The sequence below is a fragment of the Stereum hirsutum genome, assembly GCF_000264905.1.
Source record: "Stereum hirsutum FP-91666 SS1 unplaced genomic scaffold STEHIscaffold_5, whole genome shotgun sequence".
In the NCBI taxonomy this organism is placed as follows: domain Eukaryota; kingdom Fungi; phylum Basidiomycota; class Agaricomycetes; order Russulales; family Stereaceae; genus Stereum; species Stereum hirsutum.
In genome coordinates this window covers 2,365,682-2,381,199 of record NW_006763135.1, presented here as the reverse complement: position 1 = coordinate 2,381,199, position 15,518 = coordinate 2,365,682, and the positions used below count along the sequence as shown (strand labels likewise).

Sequence of the window (15,518 nt, the reverse complement as noted above, 5' to 3'; positions counted from 1 at the left end):
GTTCGTGCATTCCCAATACACCCCTACTTGAATAAATACTGCATCTGCATGACTCGATTGGAAAAGAGGCCAACATCTGTGGATCGCCCCGGCAAGGAGGGTGGGCAGGCGGTCCACAGAGGTCGGCATCTTCGTTCCAGTTGTCAGTGTACTAGTATATAGTATAATATAGACAATATTGCATGTCCCGGTGCCACATTCTATGTGGGATATAGCCCGATGTACATCAGGAGAGGCATAATCCTGAAGTAGAGTATTTCCTTCCCTTCGGCCCCCAGAACACAGAACGACTGGTAAACTTCAAGGTTTTTTTAGTACGCGGGGCGGAGCGTAGCGGAGCCCTGCGCGAGTTTACCGTCAGATTAGCATCCAAAGTCCATCAATATAGTTTCTATTACTGATAGCTAAAGGGACCAGGGTAGGGCCCGAAAGGGCAGTTTATATAAACAATGTTGGTCTGACGAGGTCCCAAAACGCCCTGCAGCGCTGGGCATGGTTTGGAAGACTGTAACGGCAAAGGCCGGAGTGAGTATCCTGCTAAATTTCATATTATAACGGATTCCATCCCATTTGGGTGCAAGTCAGAGGCGATATCTGCAGAACGAAGTCATGATCCGAGCCGGCCAGTGGTGTATATAAGAACGGAGGATAGAGGTAGACACTGACGTTCTCCATGACATCTATGCGGCGATATACAGTATTCAACACCGCAAACATAGTATAAAGGACATGAAACTACGGTGTTAGCTATCTGCTGCTGTGTACCTCTATCTTTTTGAACCGAAAGTTCGCTGAAGCCGTCCTATCTGATGCATGATGTATCGGAAGGCCCGATTACGGCTCGGAAGGTAGCCAGGAAACTTGCCTCCGACGTTCTGCAAGCGCTCTCAAATCCCCTTTAAATCCTCTTGCGCAAGTCCTCGTCATCAGCGTCCACCAATTCGCCACTTGTTGACCTCCCAATCGGCAGACGATCATCTCGTCCCCTTCCTTCTGCTCACTATCTTGGCGGCATCAGTGGTAAGTCGGGCAGTATACCATCTTGTATCATCTAAAAAGCCGACCGAGCAGGGAATGTTGCGGACTTTGCTGACAAGTCGTCCATCTTCCTTCCTTCGCTCTTCCAGACTCTTCGCCACAATGTCTACAGCCCAAAACCCCCATGAGCCTCCCAGAGGTCCCGTTCTGTTCTCATCGCGGCTGAGAGAAGGTCGTGCATTGGCACAGGATGTATGGTCCATCTTCAAGTGAGTCATACTCCAGTCTATCTGGTCGCCTCCGGAATATTCACCGTGAGCGATCACAGCGCTGCCAACTTGCCTGGTGACTGTATAAACCTTGGACAAGGCTACATGAACTTTGCTCCACCGACGTGGGTCACCAGAGCTGCAGAAGAAGCCCTTAACACTGTCGCACCCAACCACTACTCTCACCCGAAGGGTCGTATTCGCTTACGGCAAGCGATCAAGGCCCACTATAGCGAAGCGTTTGGCAAAGAGCTGGATGTTGAACAGGAAATCCTGGTCACAAGTGGTGCCAACGAAGGTGTGCTGTGAACCTGATTCTGGTAGTGAAGCATTGCTCATGAGTTGATGCCCAGGCCAATACTCCGTGTTCACTGCGTTCTTGGAGCAAGGGGATGAGGTCATCCTCTTTGAGCCTTTCTTCGATCAATACCTTCCATCTGTGACCTTCAACGGAGGAAAGCCGGTCTACGTTCCCTTGCACCCACCCGCACATTCTAAGGAAAACTCGACTAGTGATGACTGGAAGATTGACTTCGCTGAGCTCAGGTGTGTGAGCCCATCTTTCTGCGGCGGGATGCGGCCGTTTATGCTGCAAATTTAGGCGTGCCATCACACCACGAACGAAGATGATCATTGTCAACACACCGCACAACCCGGTCGGCAAGGTTTTCACCCGAGCAGAGCTTGAGAAGATCGCAGACATCGCGAAAGAGTTCAATCTTCTAGTCATGTCCGATGAAGTGGTGCGTACACTTTCTTAACTGAATACATGACATATGTGCTCAATGACCGGGCATCCAGTACGATTGCCTTGTCTTCGACAAGAAGGACCACGTCCGGATTGCCACACTTCCGGGAATGTGGGAGCGGACGGTCACCGTGGGTTCTGCCGGCAGTAAGTTTCCTCTTTCTCATGGAACCGCCGACCATCAAAGCCTGAAACTACATTCCTGCCTAGAATCCTTTGCCGCAACTGGCTGGCGTATCGGCTGGCTCATCGGTCCCCAAAGCATCATCCAACCCACCCTCGCTGCCTCCACCCGCATCGTCTTCTGCTCGAATTCTCCCCTGCAAGAAGCCGCTGCCTCTGGTCTCGAACAGGCGAGCAAGAATGGATACTGGGAGAAGCAGGTACAGGAGTATGAAGAGAGGCGAGACGTTATTGTCGATGCGTTCAGGAAGCTCGGCATGAAGTTCACGTTGCCTGAAGGGACCTACTTCATCCTACTAGTACGCTAATACTTTGCTCTATCGTCGCAGTATTATTAGTGCTAACTTCTTCACATAGGATATTTCGGACGTTAAGTTCCCTGAAGACTACCCCTTCCCGCCGAGTGTGCAAGGCAGGGGACGTGACTTCAAGTGCGTTTAAACGCGACACTTTCATGCACCGAGTCCGCTAAACTTTCTGTCACAGAGCCTGCTGGTTCATCGCCATGGAAGTCGGTGTATCCTCCATCCCGGTCAGCGAAGTGAGCACATTCCACCGGTTACCCGAAATATTTTGCTTAACAAACTATTAGTTCTACTGCGAGGAACATACAAACATCGGAGAACGTTTCGGTCGTTTCGCCTTCTGCAAGGACCTCGATACCTTGAGAGCTGCCTCCGACAGGTTACAGAACCTGAAGAAGTTCCTCGTCTGAGGTAGCTCAGCCTTGGGTGCTAGAAAGCAATAAATCCTGAACCAGCTCTATACATAGATCTTGTGCACATGCAGGGTTGTATTACAGTGTAGATGTATAAGAGTCCTCGTTATTGCTAATGCTATTATTGTCTTGATCCTTCGCCTCCTCCCTCTCCCACCTCCTCCAGCCTATCCACAAGCCTCGAAAGTGCTTCATTCTTCGTACCCTCCGCGTCATAATAGGCAGGATTTGTTACAAGTCGCCGCGCCAGGAAAGTGAAGGACAGCGCCTGGACGGCGTCCAACTTATTCCGAATCGCCCCATTACCTCTCTGCTGCCTGTACCACCTCTTCAGCTCGTCTGTCTTGTCGCCCTCGCCAACTTGTTCACCGCCGCTGGTACTGAGCCTCGACTCCAACGGCAACCCATCCTCCAAGAATCGATTATACGTGTCCTTATCCTCCGCCTGACAGAATAAGAAGAACCGTCCCGTCTCCCCATGACTCACTGCTCGTCCCTGCATCCTCACGAGCTCCTGAAGATCATAATCTCTCAATTGCCGATCCGTCCCATCGCGCTCGAGGTGATAATATTGAGTTCCCATAACCACCACAACCCTCGCACGTACTGGCAACGTCCAACACGCCTCTCTCGGGACGAGAAGGACACGGACAATACCCTCCACGTATAACTCCAATATCAACGTCCGATCGGGTCTGGAGATTCCTTCATGGAAGATGCCTACGCCTTTTGCCACGAAGTCTCCCAGCGAACGATCCTGCAGCCTGGCCGTGATTGACTCGAGGTATTCCTGAGAAACGTCAAGAGGGAGGTACCCGCCCTCTGCCTCCGTATCGAGCGTACATCGCGTGATGATATCCAGGGCTACCATGCGACACTGTCCCTTCGAAGGTACGAACACTATGGCTGAACCACCAGGAATGGATTGGATCGCGGCATGGGCGGGTTTGGCCATTGCTTTGAAGAGAGCGGCGGACTGTGGGATGGTGAATGTTTGTGTGTGGACGCTTAGAGACTGGTCCCGGTCTCGTGGTCGGAAACTATGCAGGGCGTACGGGTCGACGTGCAGCCATGCTGCTAGGTCTGCGGAGTCGTTTAGAGAGTTGGAGATGCCGATGAAGCGGGTGGGCGAGGTTTGGGTGGCGTGGATTAGGAGGGAGACAGCGAGCTCATAGGCAGGATCGAGTTGTTCAAGGTTATCGCAGACCACTAGACGTAGCCCAGACAGTGGGGTCGTGGCTCCTATATGGCTGAGACCGGATAAGAGGTGTGGCGGCGTTGTAACGCGAATGGTCTTTCCCTTTGGAGGGGAAAGTACGTTTGAACCAGTGACGAAGTTGATCGAAAATCCCATAGCTCTGGTGACTTCTCGCATCTCGGATATCCACTCTGATACGAGGCTGCCTCGGGGTACGACCACCAAGACATAGACGTTATTTGGTGAACGAGCTAACGTCTCCCTGGGGAACGAACAGATCCGGTCAAGAAATCAACCAGCCTGAAAAGTTACATAGCTTACCAGATAGTGATTTGTGCCAGGGTAGTTTTACCTGAGCCTGTCGGTGAGCACAACAGGGCATGCACGCGGGTATTGACCAACGACCAGAACGTCTGCGTCTCTATGGCGTTGAAACTGCGCAAGCGAGACGATAGCAGGGGAGCCAAGACGGGGCTGAGGACGGAGAGGTTGAGGAAAGGGATGTCTAGTCGTGGCGTATGACTGTTCGAGTAAACCGGCATCTTTAGTGCGTCGAGTGGTACTAGAATCTCGTCCTCCGCACCCATCCACCGATCTGAGACAAATCGGATGGTGACCGAAGGAGGAGGCTTGCCGTTCGGAATAGCGATCACGAACGCCAAATCCAAATACTCCGTGGCCGACCGGAACAGTAGATGTGAGAGTTGCAGTATCGTGGCACCCTCTTCGTCTTCGACCCAAAGCCAGAATGGCTCGACGGATCCATGTAACTTCGTGCTCCAATTAAACGCACGAGTGACTCGGACGGCGATCTTGAGGACGTCGGGCCCTAGTGGTCGTAGATTGTACGTGATTTCTACGGTCGGGAACTGCTTTGCAGCATCGAGCATTGCTTGTCCCTGTATTGCGTTGAGATGTACGAGCTTGCCCAATTCCTCGGCAGTCATCGCAGCGAGCTCAGCCACAGAGTAGTGATCCGCCCATCGCTCCAGGCCGTAGAAGATATCGGGTTTGAGCTGAAACTGCTTGAGAGGCTGATCGAACGGCCACAGTCGTTTCTCGATGGCCTTGCTCATGCCCATGAGGACCGTACTGGCATTGGCCCACTTCCGACTGATGGCGATCTCAAGGAGAGCGCGAACGATACGTCCGGCATTCTGGGCCACATATGCAGAGTCGGAGACGAGAGCAAAGTCCTCGACGTAGATCCTGGAGATATAGCCTTGGAGGAGGATGTTGACCTTTCCGTGACTGTCTATATCGGGTCCCCTCTGTGGACTTGACTCTTTCCCCTTTCCGTAACCAGACTCGGTCACTCGTATGCGGCTCGGGCTGGTTTTGCGCTGAAGACCAAAGTTAGTCAGAGTTACACCGAATGTGTGATTGTAGACGACACTCACCTCGATGTCACAGGGAATGTCATGCGTCATCGCCTCCAGCTCCTTCAGCTCTGTGTCTCTGACCTGGATCTGGTCAAACTGAACCAAGTATTAGGTAAAGAAGTCTTTCGGTTAAATGCCTGTGAACACCCACCTCTGTACTCATGCTCAACATACCCAGTACATCGGCCTCACTCATCTTAGGCCGGAACCTCTCGTTGAAAATCTCAATCGACGCATGCCGAATATAATACTTAGCCGCGATCCTTCCCAAGTCGGTGATGGTGAAAGCTCCAGTTATCTCGTCGTAGTTGATCATGCGTGCTTTCATTAGTTGTTTAGCGGCGTCCTTTACGAGGCTGTTGCGCTTAGATCCGAGGTAAGGGTCGTTCACTACTTCATCTCTGGCCATACCTGCGAGACAAAAGTCGTCAACCAACCAACAGAACCTTGATACCTTGGCAGGAAGAAAGAAGCATACCGTATTGGAAGGGATTTTTCCGCATTCGGACGAACAGATATGTGTATCCCAGCCATTTCACGCCTTCGTTCACATTTGCCACGGTCCCAAGTGCGATTTCGGCGTTCATAGAATCGATGATACCACGCGTGAACCTAGACAAAAAAAAGTATCAGCTAGTGCCGCACATCCTTACTGGTGCTCAGAAAAAAATTGGCATACTGAGACTCAATCGGGTTCTGTGCGAGTTATCAGCTGTGCGAATCTGATAGAGATGTATAGTAAACATACCTGGGAGGTCACCGCGTCAAGATAATGCGTCAGCTTGTCGTCTGTCGTACAGATGTATCCCTCTCCACTTGTTTCGAGACCTGGACGACCGGCTCGACCGAAAACCTGGAGAACATCCAGCACGGACAAGTCGGTGAAGGCACCCTTCGAACTGTCGTATACTTGGGTTCCCTTGATGACGACTGAGGCACAAGATCTTAATTGAATAAATTCGAGACTGCGTTCGGAATGAGCTTACCAGCATGTGCAGGCAAGTTGACACCCCACGCGAGGGTTGCAGTACAGCAAAGCACCTATTTGACCTGATCAGATAGAACTGTACGAAACATAGCAGATGTAAGGACCATACCTTGATAGCCCTCGCCTCGAACATCCTCTCCATCATATTCCTATCCGACCTCAACATCCCCGCATGATGGATCCCAAACCCATTATCAAACAACTGCTTCATCTCCTTATTCCTCGACATTGCGATATCTCTCCTGAAGAACATAAACTGAGGATGTTCCTCGCAACTAAAATCTTCCAGGGCTCCCTCCATAAAGGCCGCCTCTTTGAGGGCTAAAGCGGTCTTCACGGTCTCTTTACGTGCGTGAACGAAGACCATGACCTGGTGGCCTTGTTTTACTAGCTCCGCAACCTTTTCGAACGTGACGCGGTCGAGGTTTTTCCGGGATAGGGGGGAGTTTGGTTTGCCTTTTACGCCGATGAAGTGTTGTTCGAGTGGGACTGGGCGGAAGGAAGAGTCGAAATAGAAGAGCCCGGTTTGGCGAGAGACACTGGGAGATTCATGTCAGTTGGGGTGAGATGTGAGCGAGGACTGAGGGCGAAACCTGAGAAAATCGGCCACATCGATATAATTTGGAAGAGTGGCACTAAGACCAACGATGCGGATGACCGATTGGCTGGACTCGACCTATGCCAGTGTCAGCTTTAATTTTGAGCAATCCGTGATCGAAGATTAACGTACCTGTCTCAGAGTCCTTGCAACGATTGTCTCGATAACAGCACCACGCTCTTCATTCAGCAGATGAACTTCATCAATAATCAGCAGCTTGACTTTCTACCAAGAAGTATATCCAGAAGATTTGAACACTCGACACCACTGAACCGATGAGGAGGGTAAAGCGGAAAATTGCAGTACATACCGATGCAATCTCCCCTTCTCCTGTAGGCTTCCTAGTGACTACATCCCATTTCTCAGGTGTCGTGACAATCAATTGCGTCTCTGCGATCTCCGCCTTGGTGAGTTGCATGTCTCCTGTCAGTTCTCTGACCTTGATGCCCAGCCATTGCAGACGCTTGCCCATCTTGCGGACGATTTCGGATGCAAGAGCTTTCATGGGTGCACTGGAAGGTAGTCATTCGTTAGTCTGGCTCGTGGATCAGGATGATATTGTCAAGTTAGAATGACTTACACGTAGATGATCTTGAAGTCGTCTTTGTTGATGGTCTGTGCGATAGGTAATGTCGAAGATTCCTTGCGATGCTGGTCCAGAATACGCAGGATGGCAAGCATCGCCACGTCAGTTTTACCCTGCATGATGCTTTAGTCAGTGAACGTCATCCACTCTCTTGTAGATTGTCGCTCTTACCGCACCAGTTGGAGCTGACCAACCAAGCGTCAACTTTACTCTAGAACAGATAGAACGGGTTCGTACTTACCACAAACAAGCATATTCTCGTTAGAGCGATATGCGGTAGGATATACGATCGACTGTATCCTGTTCAACGAAGTGTAACCCTTGTCACTGTCTCAGCCCGATGGTGCCACTGCCCAAGAGAGACGGAGCTTACCGGGAAACATCCTCTGGGCAACGGATCTAGCTCGTTCACAAAAACCAGCCTCTCCGTCACCCGTGGAGGAACAGCTTTGGCGGGAGGAATGACCACTTCGTCGTAATACTACATGCAGCAGCCGGTCCCCGTCAATATATGCGCTTACATTGACGCAAGAATGGGTCTCACTTCTTCGGCATGCCGAGTGGTACCCATAGGCAGCATATATTTGCTACCAAGATGCGAGAGAATATTGCCTTGAGCCATGCCTGACGAGCTGTAGACATGTGGTAGAACTTCAGGTGGCGGGAGCTGTGGCCCAAATATTAGCCTGTCCCACACCAATAACCTGAGCCCAAGGAACGGAGCGTACTGCATTTCCAGTGAAAAGAGGTCGCTCAGCATTAGCGCGGAATTGTTCTTCCATACGTCTCCGTGCTTCTTCAGGAGCAAGACTCATAGGAACATTACTGTCCTCTGTGGCAGACCGAAGCAATTAATGAGCTTGGGTTAATTGTACGATGGCTAAACTTACGCTCTTTATTGAGTACCATCCAGCCCCCATGTGCTTGTGAATGCACGGAAGGCTCGACTGTAATATCCCCGCGAATGAAGGAAGCCAGCTACGTAAAGAATTATAAGTGTGGTTATCACTTCTACGACCTCTAGAATTGAGACATACCTCGGACGCGACCAGAGATCGTTTCTCCAGCATCTCCATAACAAGCTCAATGTGGTCATATCCAACCATGTCCAATAGTTCGGCTGATATATCATCTGGAGGGCGTGATGATGCTAGGACGGAGTGTATAGATTCAAGGAGTGTCGAAGCATGAGGAAGTCTTGAAAAACAAATGCGATTATAAAGATATCAACAATGGGCAAAGTGAAAGAGTTTGACGGTGCTTACGCATGTATTTTCGACAGCATTGGATCCTGAACCGAAATGCCGTTTCTCGATGTGGAGGTATAAACGTCAAGGACCGTGTCGATTGCGACCTGCTCGCTGGCCTCTCCAAGGTCTTCAAATTCTCCTGAAAATAGCTTGAGCACTAAAGAAGGCACCTCAAGGCTATAACACTCCACTCACCCTTGCTCGATGATGCGATCCTATGAAGCCACAAGTCAGAAACCTCGATGTGGCATTGTAAGGTACACCACACACCTCGACCACTCGTCTATAGCGCGTCTATCGTCCGATGCATCGCTCGACGAGCCGACCAAAAATTGAAGATGCCTAGAAAAGTGTGCCATGCTCTTGGGTGGTGGTAAGAAAGAGAAACGGAGGGTAGGGTATTTTGTGGCGACGAGGGGCTCAAAGCAGTTCAAAGTTCTGACTTGTTCACAAGATGGGATCGGTTCCGAGCTTCGATCGTGTGGCGGCATTCCCCGCCCCTGGCCACGAAGGCGAAGGGCCACATCACTCGCGTCTAACTCAACACTTGGCTTTCACTCCGACTGTAGACGGCATTCACCATGGCCGCGTACGTTTGCTTTCTTTTCAGACTTGGTTGTTATACTGACTTGGGCTTGCTGGCAGGATGTCACTCTACCTCGACCCCCAGATTCGTGACTGGGTACTTTTCCCAATCACGCTTGTCATGGTACGCGTATGTTGCTTGTGCTGTGAAACGCAGGAAGTGAGACCTTGGTTTAGATATTGGTCGGTATCCTACGACACTATGTCGTTCTTCTCCTGCAAACACCACCAAAAAAGCTCCCACTAGCAGCCATCCGCGAACAGTCAGTCTTTCCGTACATCTTGTTCCCTACAACTCAGAACCGCGACTGACCATTCACTCCGTTCGTCTTTGGTCTCCAACGCACCTCAGACGCGCTCTTGCCCGTGCCCAGATCCTCCGTGCTACAACCACACACTCCCCAATTCCACCCACCTACTACCACTCCATCTCCTCATCCCTCTCCAAAGCCCTCGCCGACGGCAGCTACCTGAAAGACGGGCCTCCCAATCCTAAGGGCGACGGTGCACCCGCTGCTCCTCCGAACCCGTTATCCGACCCAGCAGCTATGGACGGTATGATGTCGGGCATGAAGACACAAATGGTGATGATGGTGCCGCAGATGGTCATTATGGGCTGGATCAACTTTTTCTTCCAGGGTTTCGTGTTAAGTGCGTATTTCTACTCCCCTGTCATCACTTTTTATGCTGTGCAGTACGAGACTTTCTGACGGCTGGTGATACTGGACGTGGTCAACAGTCAAGCTGCCATTCCCACTTACGCTCGGCTTCAAGTCCATGCTTCAGCGCGGTATCGAAACGCCAGACATGGACGTACGATGGGTCTCCTCCCTCTCATGGTACTTCCTCAACTTCCTCGGTCTCAACGGTCTTTACCGAATCATCCTCGGTGGCGATAACTGTAAGCACTACTATAGTACCTTACCTTGCTCCGCCACCAAACTGCACCCGGCGTCTCTCGTCTCTTCCCCCTCCGTCACCCACCCACTTCGCCGGTCACAACTCTGACAACCAACTCTATCTGCTCACCTAGCTGCCGACGCAAGCAAGGACATGGCCGCAACACCCTTTAATACCGCGATGCCCAGCGCCGGCCAACCACAAGACTACAACAAACTGTTCAAGGCGGAGAAGGATAACCTCGAGTTCGCTGAAGGGCTTTACAAGTGGGCGGGCGAGGACGTCGAGACGAGAGTGTTGAGGAAGTATGGGAGGCTATGACCGTGAGTGGGAGCGTGCTCGAAGGTATAGAGAGTGTGTAAAGGTCGTTGGAATTTGGTAAAATAATTTATGAAAGGATTTTTTGATCATCATCTTGTCGAGAGTGCTGAAGTGGCACCTTCGGAACCGTGGTTATCTTGACTTCAGGCTCGGCGAAGTCAAGTTGCCAGAACATAGTCCGTGGTCGAACTATCTACTACTCTACCGTCAATCGCCACACAACCGATGACGGTCCTATTTGCTCCACGGAACCGTGACGCCAACACCTCATGCTCCCACTCTTTCGAAACCTTCCTCTTCTTCTCCTTCGGCTCCGCCTCTCAAATTCTTCCTCCTGTCATCCCTAGACCGCGTCCTTTACATACATATTAGAGTACACACTAAAAGGCCTTCGACGCGTCAGAGCCACTCCGCCTGAGCATCGCACAAACAGTAACGAGTTCGCAAACCGATACAGATTCGAGAGATTCGAGAAAGCCCAATCCGAACCCCATGTGATGCCGTAAGTTCGAACCGGGCAAGCACAAGCACTCGAACGAGACAAGCGCTCGAGCTGGCGCCTGTGTGTGTTCTGTACTAATCTGACTGCAATACTCTCCGGTACGTCAGCGCTAGAGCGTAGCGCCACTGGACCTTCATCGTTCTCAAGACCGGACGGTGATGTAAATTTCATGATCGTGATAGCAATCGGAGTGAGCGTGTGTGGTCCTTCGAACTCTAAAGGCACAGCGGGACGGGAGAGAAGAGGAATGTTCCAGATTCCATTGTAAGAAAAGCTCGACAGAGAGAACGGTAACGAGAGGTGGCGGGAAGAAAACTTGAACACTGATCACTGCGGCGCTCAAAAGGTAAAAAAAAGTCAGAAGACGAAAGGAGGGAGACAAAGCATGGGAGATCGATCGTACAGCTACAAGAACAACAAAGACGGTGACGCGGGTTTAACTACAAAACAAAATCCTTTATTTATTCTTCTTTCAACAAGACACCACACACACAGCAAAACACTCGTCCGTTTTCCGAGCTCGAGATTCAAGAAGGATACGCATGGGAGAGAACCGTTCAAAGCGGGAAATGATGAAGGGATTGATACCGGTTATAATCGAGTATCATCGAGTTATCGACGAAGATCTAGAAGAAGGATGACTGTGGCAGTTGGGGTGGTTGGATATAGCCTTCGGTGGCTGAACAGGAGAGGCTTGGAAGCAGTTCATCCAGATCGAAGGCGATGCGGTGGAAGACTATACGAGACCGTCATAGAGCGATAGCGCCTAGAAGAGTGAAAATGAAGACAGGAGATGAGCCGGTAGTGAGTGGCGCGAGGCCAAGGCCAAGGATGACGATAGTTGTGGCGCTGCGTGGACACAGCACACGCGCAGCCGAATAGGGCATTTGTTGAGACATGATTGGAGGTAAGACAAACTCGTACCTGAACAATCGTCGGGTCCTGCTTGCTGCCCTCGACGAACTCATCATACGTCAGCCTGGCGTCCTTGTCCCTGTCCATATTCTTGAAGATCTTGTCTACGCGCTAAACGAACAGACGAGGACGTTTAGAACATATGGGGGCAGGCTGACGGAGTACAAGGGGAGGCGTTATGATTTCTGTGATCTGGGTTGGATGCGTGCCTTTTCTGGAGTATCCTCGTCCGCGGGAAGTTTGACCATTTGACCGGTCATCTTGTATATTGACTGTACGATCTGGAGCATCTCCTGATAGGTTATTGTTCCGTCTTTGTCGATGTCGTACAGCTGGAACGCCCCTGCGCGACGCAAGACCCATACATGGAACCAGAGTCAGACGTTATACGAGGTCTCGACGTCAATGATCGAAAGGAAGGTCCAGAGAGAATGAATGGACGGAGGGCGTACGCACATTTGAGCTTCTCGTCTAGCCGGCCTCTTGATGTGACCGAGAGGGCACAGATGAACTCCTTAAAGTCAATGGTGCCATTCTTGTTCTCATCGAAGACATCGAAGACATAGTCTGCGAACTCTGCCGGGTCGCCGAATGGGAAGAATTGCTTATATATCCGACTGAACTCTGTCTTGTCGAGCTGACCAGAGGGACAGTCCTTCAGGAAGCCCTTGTACCTGGAGAAAGTGAGGTGTTGGTGAGCTGGGCTGAAAGAGATGACAGCTCACGGACCATTGCTGTAGTTCTCGCTTGTCGACTGAGCGAGCGGGAGACAAAGATATTGTGGGCTGAGGGATATCGACGAAAGTAAATAGAGATACGCACAGTATGTGTTCTTCTGGAGGTCGGCGAGCTGTTCCGGAGAAAGCTTGCTCTGTGATTTACCCATGATATGATAGCAAAGTAGAGACGGAAGAGGAGAGGACGAAGAGGAGGTCAATGTCGAGCTGGAGCAGAGCTGGATGGATGGCCCACGGAGAGCACCGCCTCTGACGGTGCCAAGCGGGGGCGGGCCGAGGCCCGGCGAACGAACTGTGGCCCAAAAATTATTGCAAGGGGATGCGGCCGGCCTCAAGGCAAGGCTGCATGGCTCTCGAAACCGCAACACATGCCTTCGCTACTCCCAACAGTTGCCTCGAGCTACCAACCAGTCCCGCATCCCCTCCAGAGCCCGTCATCGTCGACGTCGAGCAAAGATCGCTGTGCAAGACGAGCTAACTCGCGCTATCGCACGCAGCCCCAGACCGCCTGAACCGAACGAACCGATCAGTCCAAGGAACCACATGTCGGATCTATACGAATGCCTTCTCCGCGCTCATTCTCTCCAGCTTGTGACAAACGCCTTTATATCCCCTCCCTTGGCCCGGCCCTAGTTCTATCTTCCCTTCTTACACCCACTGTCGCCCCCCACACCTAGCACCACTCTGCACTATGTGTTACGCTGCCGGTTCCATCGACCACGCCACGGGTGTCTGCCCCATGTGCAAGGTGTTCAAGCCCAGGGATGCAAGGCGAGTCAAACTTGCACAGCCGGCACTCATGCCCCCAATCTCATCCAATCTGTCTTCCAGGTGCCCGCATAAGCAGGATATCTGCCATAATGTCGCGCTCCATCCGAAAGGCGACATCGTATATCTCAAGAATGCCGAAGGTACCGCCACTAGCTCCTACCTATCACACTTCTATTCACCTCTTCCCCTATGCGTCTCGCGTAGTTCAAACGTTCAACGGGTGCGGATACTGCAAGGTAACCTCTATTCCTCTGAGGCCTCGACAAGTTGCTCATCGATTGTAGTTCGCTCGCATGGACCCGCCACCCAAGCTGTCCGGTTATCAAAACCCGGGCTGGCCAGGCTGCTGTCGTCCTCCTAACACCACCTCAGAAGTTCGATTGATCCCTCCCGCTGATTGGCCTGCCGTTTCTGTCGTCCACCATATCGCCGTCCCACCCGAGATCAAGACCGTTCTTGACAACATCAACCAGCCGCCCTCGTTGAGGCACAGCCCCTCTTCTACCCACGCATCCCTCTCCACAAAAACCCCAGCCCTACCACCCATGGATCGTAAATCGAGTGCTGGCATCGTGCCCACCCGCGCCACAGTGACACCATCGAAGACGACTCAGCCGTTGTCCATACCTATCAAGTCCCGATCAGGCGGCAGTCCGAAGGAATCCAATGTTTCTCTTTCAACCTCGACACGTACATCTTCCGCCAAGGACGGCTCTCCGACCCAGGTTACCGTTGAAATGACCCACGCTAGAAGGCAGTCCAGCCTCGACCATGCCGAGAAGCGTGGTGGCGATTCCCCGGGTACACCGTCTCCGTTACGTCGACATGTTGAGCTAGATACCACTCCTCCCCATCGCGGCTCAGATCGCAGACCCTCGGTGTCAAAAGCGACTTCTACTCGTTCTTCGCTCGATAGTTCACCTTCATTACGTCGTAGGGCATCGACGAACGACGCTGCCTCTTCCAACCGCACTAACAGCCCACCTGCCGCCGTCGCCACTGTTACCGTTACCCGCACCACCGAACGTAGAGATACTATCAGCGGTACGCGCCCGCAACCTAAACGATCCAGTATTGATATCAAGAAGGATTTTGCGGCTTTGAGTGTGTCTGGGGGATCGACCGGTGGCGGAAGCGGGAGCAGTGGGAAGAGCGACTCGATGTCCGAGAGCGGACACAGTAGCAGCGAAGGCACCGTCACCTCCGATGGTGGCTTCACTGACTATCTCTCCGACGAGTCGGAGGCGGAGATCCAACGTCAGGCAGAAGTGAAGGCGGCGTTGGTCGCCCAGAATAAGATGGAGGAGCAGGAGTTCAAGCTCGCGAGGCAGCAGCTCGCGGGCGTCGATCTGAGGCCCCCCAAGACTTGGAACGTCAGCGCCGCTAGTGCTGCTACACCCAGGTCGCAGGCAGCGCCGACGCACTCGCAGTTTGCGACGATGCCCATGAACGCATTCAATACTCCGACTAGAGGACAGGTGGATGCGGTTGGGTATGGCCGTGCACGCTGATGGAGTCGTGGGATAGGGGCTTTAGGGGAATCACAAACAACTCGCTCCATCAACGGAGATCTCATCCGCACACGCTTTCTTCGCTTTCTTCAATTGTTCGGTAGTCAATGCTTCGGTCTTCGTATCCCAATATCCGGGATACTACGTTCTCTCCCCTGTGCTCCATATAAACTTTGTAAAGTAGCCGATGTACACCCCCTGTTGTTGTACGCTCGTACTTACACACATCATGCTTGATATCCTCCACAATATGCATTCTCACTCCTTTTCTGCTCACCTGCCTCTGAAACTAACAATCCTTTTCCTGTCGCCCTTTGTGATATCCGTGTGATTTAAGATGTGACGCGGTTGACGAAGGGTGATGGTGTGACTCGGCGC

At 51.9% G+C, this 15,518-nt stretch overlaps 5 protein-coding genes across 5 annotated transcripts; 3 read left to right on the top strand and 2 right to left on the bottom strand.

The window, feature by feature from the left end:
- Positions 1 to 1,140: 1,140 nt before the first annotated feature.
- Positions 1,141 to 2,893, top strand: STEHIDRAFT_54103 (PLP-dependent transferase; the record flags this gene model as incomplete). Its single annotated transcript, XM_007302242.1, has 9 exons — positions 1,141 to 1,247; positions 1,307 to 1,545; positions 1,601 to 1,793; positions 1,849 to 1,990; positions 2,049 to 2,142; positions 2,206 to 2,477; positions 2,536 to 2,609; positions 2,665 to 2,719; positions 2,771 to 2,893. 9 exons carry the CDS (start codon positions 1,141 to 1,143, stop codon positions 2,891 to 2,893), a joined length of 1,299 nt encoding a protein of 432 aa, XP_007302304.1.
- Positions 2,894 to 3,017: 124 nt separating this feature from the next.
- Positions 3,018 to 8,463, bottom strand: STEHIDRAFT_54367 (Sec63-domain-containing protein; the record flags this gene model as incomplete). The annotated part of the gene is made up of 17 exons (XM_007302264.1): positions 3,018 to 4,356; positions 4,416 to 5,365; positions 5,495 to 5,572; positions 5,628 to 5,887; positions 5,955 to 6,088; positions 6,156 to 6,172; positions 6,225 to 6,406; positions 6,463 to 6,517; positions 6,574 to 7,003; positions 7,058 to 7,140; positions 7,195 to 7,287; positions 7,373 to 7,574; positions 7,643 to 7,771; positions 7,886 to 7,968; positions 8,022 to 8,129; positions 8,193 to 8,315; positions 8,377 to 8,463. 17 exons carry the CDS (start codon positions 8,461 to 8,463, stop codon positions 3,018 to 3,020), a joined length of 4,353 nt encoding a protein of 1,450 aa, XP_007302326.1.
- A 1,084-nt stretch (positions 8,464 to 9,547) lies between these two features.
- STEHIDRAFT_77595 (uncharacterized protein) lies at positions 9,548 to 10,780 on the top strand. Its single transcript, XM_007302419.1, has 5 exons — positions 9,548 to 9,607; positions 9,661 to 9,746; positions 9,836 to 10,134; positions 10,223 to 10,384; positions 10,517 to 10,780. The coding sequence occupies exons 1-5, from the start codon at positions 9,605 to 9,607 to the stop codon at positions 10,702 to 10,704; spliced, it is 738 nt and encodes a 245-aa protein (XP_007302481.1). The 5' UTR covers positions 9,548 to 9,604; the 3' UTR covers positions 10,705 to 10,780.
- Positions 10,781 to 11,509: 729 nt separating this feature from the next.
- On the bottom strand, positions 11,510 to 13,063 carry STEHIDRAFT_167793 (EF-hand). Its single transcript, XM_007303035.1, has 6 exons — positions 12,944 to 13,063; positions 12,851 to 12,875; positions 12,578 to 12,795; positions 12,331 to 12,464; positions 12,131 to 12,232; positions 11,510 to 11,972 (listed from the first exon to the last, which is right to left on the bottom strand). Exons 1-6 carry the CDS (start codon positions 13,005 to 13,007, stop codon positions 11,943 to 11,945), a joined length of 573 nt encoding a protein of 190 aa, XP_007303097.1. The 5' UTR covers positions 13,008 to 13,063; the 3' UTR covers positions 11,510 to 11,942.
- Positions 13,064 to 13,294: 231 nt separating this feature from the next.
- Positions 13,295 to 15,452, top strand: STEHIDRAFT_120674 (uncharacterized protein). The gene is made up of 4 exons (XM_007303034.1): positions 13,295 to 13,629; positions 13,690 to 13,769; positions 13,834 to 13,865; positions 13,914 to 15,452. The coding sequence occupies exons 1-4, from the start codon at positions 13,550 to 13,552 to the stop codon at positions 15,138 to 15,140; spliced, it is 1,419 nt and encodes a 472-aa protein (XP_007303096.1). The 5' UTR covers positions 13,295 to 13,549; the 3' UTR covers positions 15,141 to 15,452.
- Positions 15,453 to 15,518: the final 66 nt, after the last annotated feature.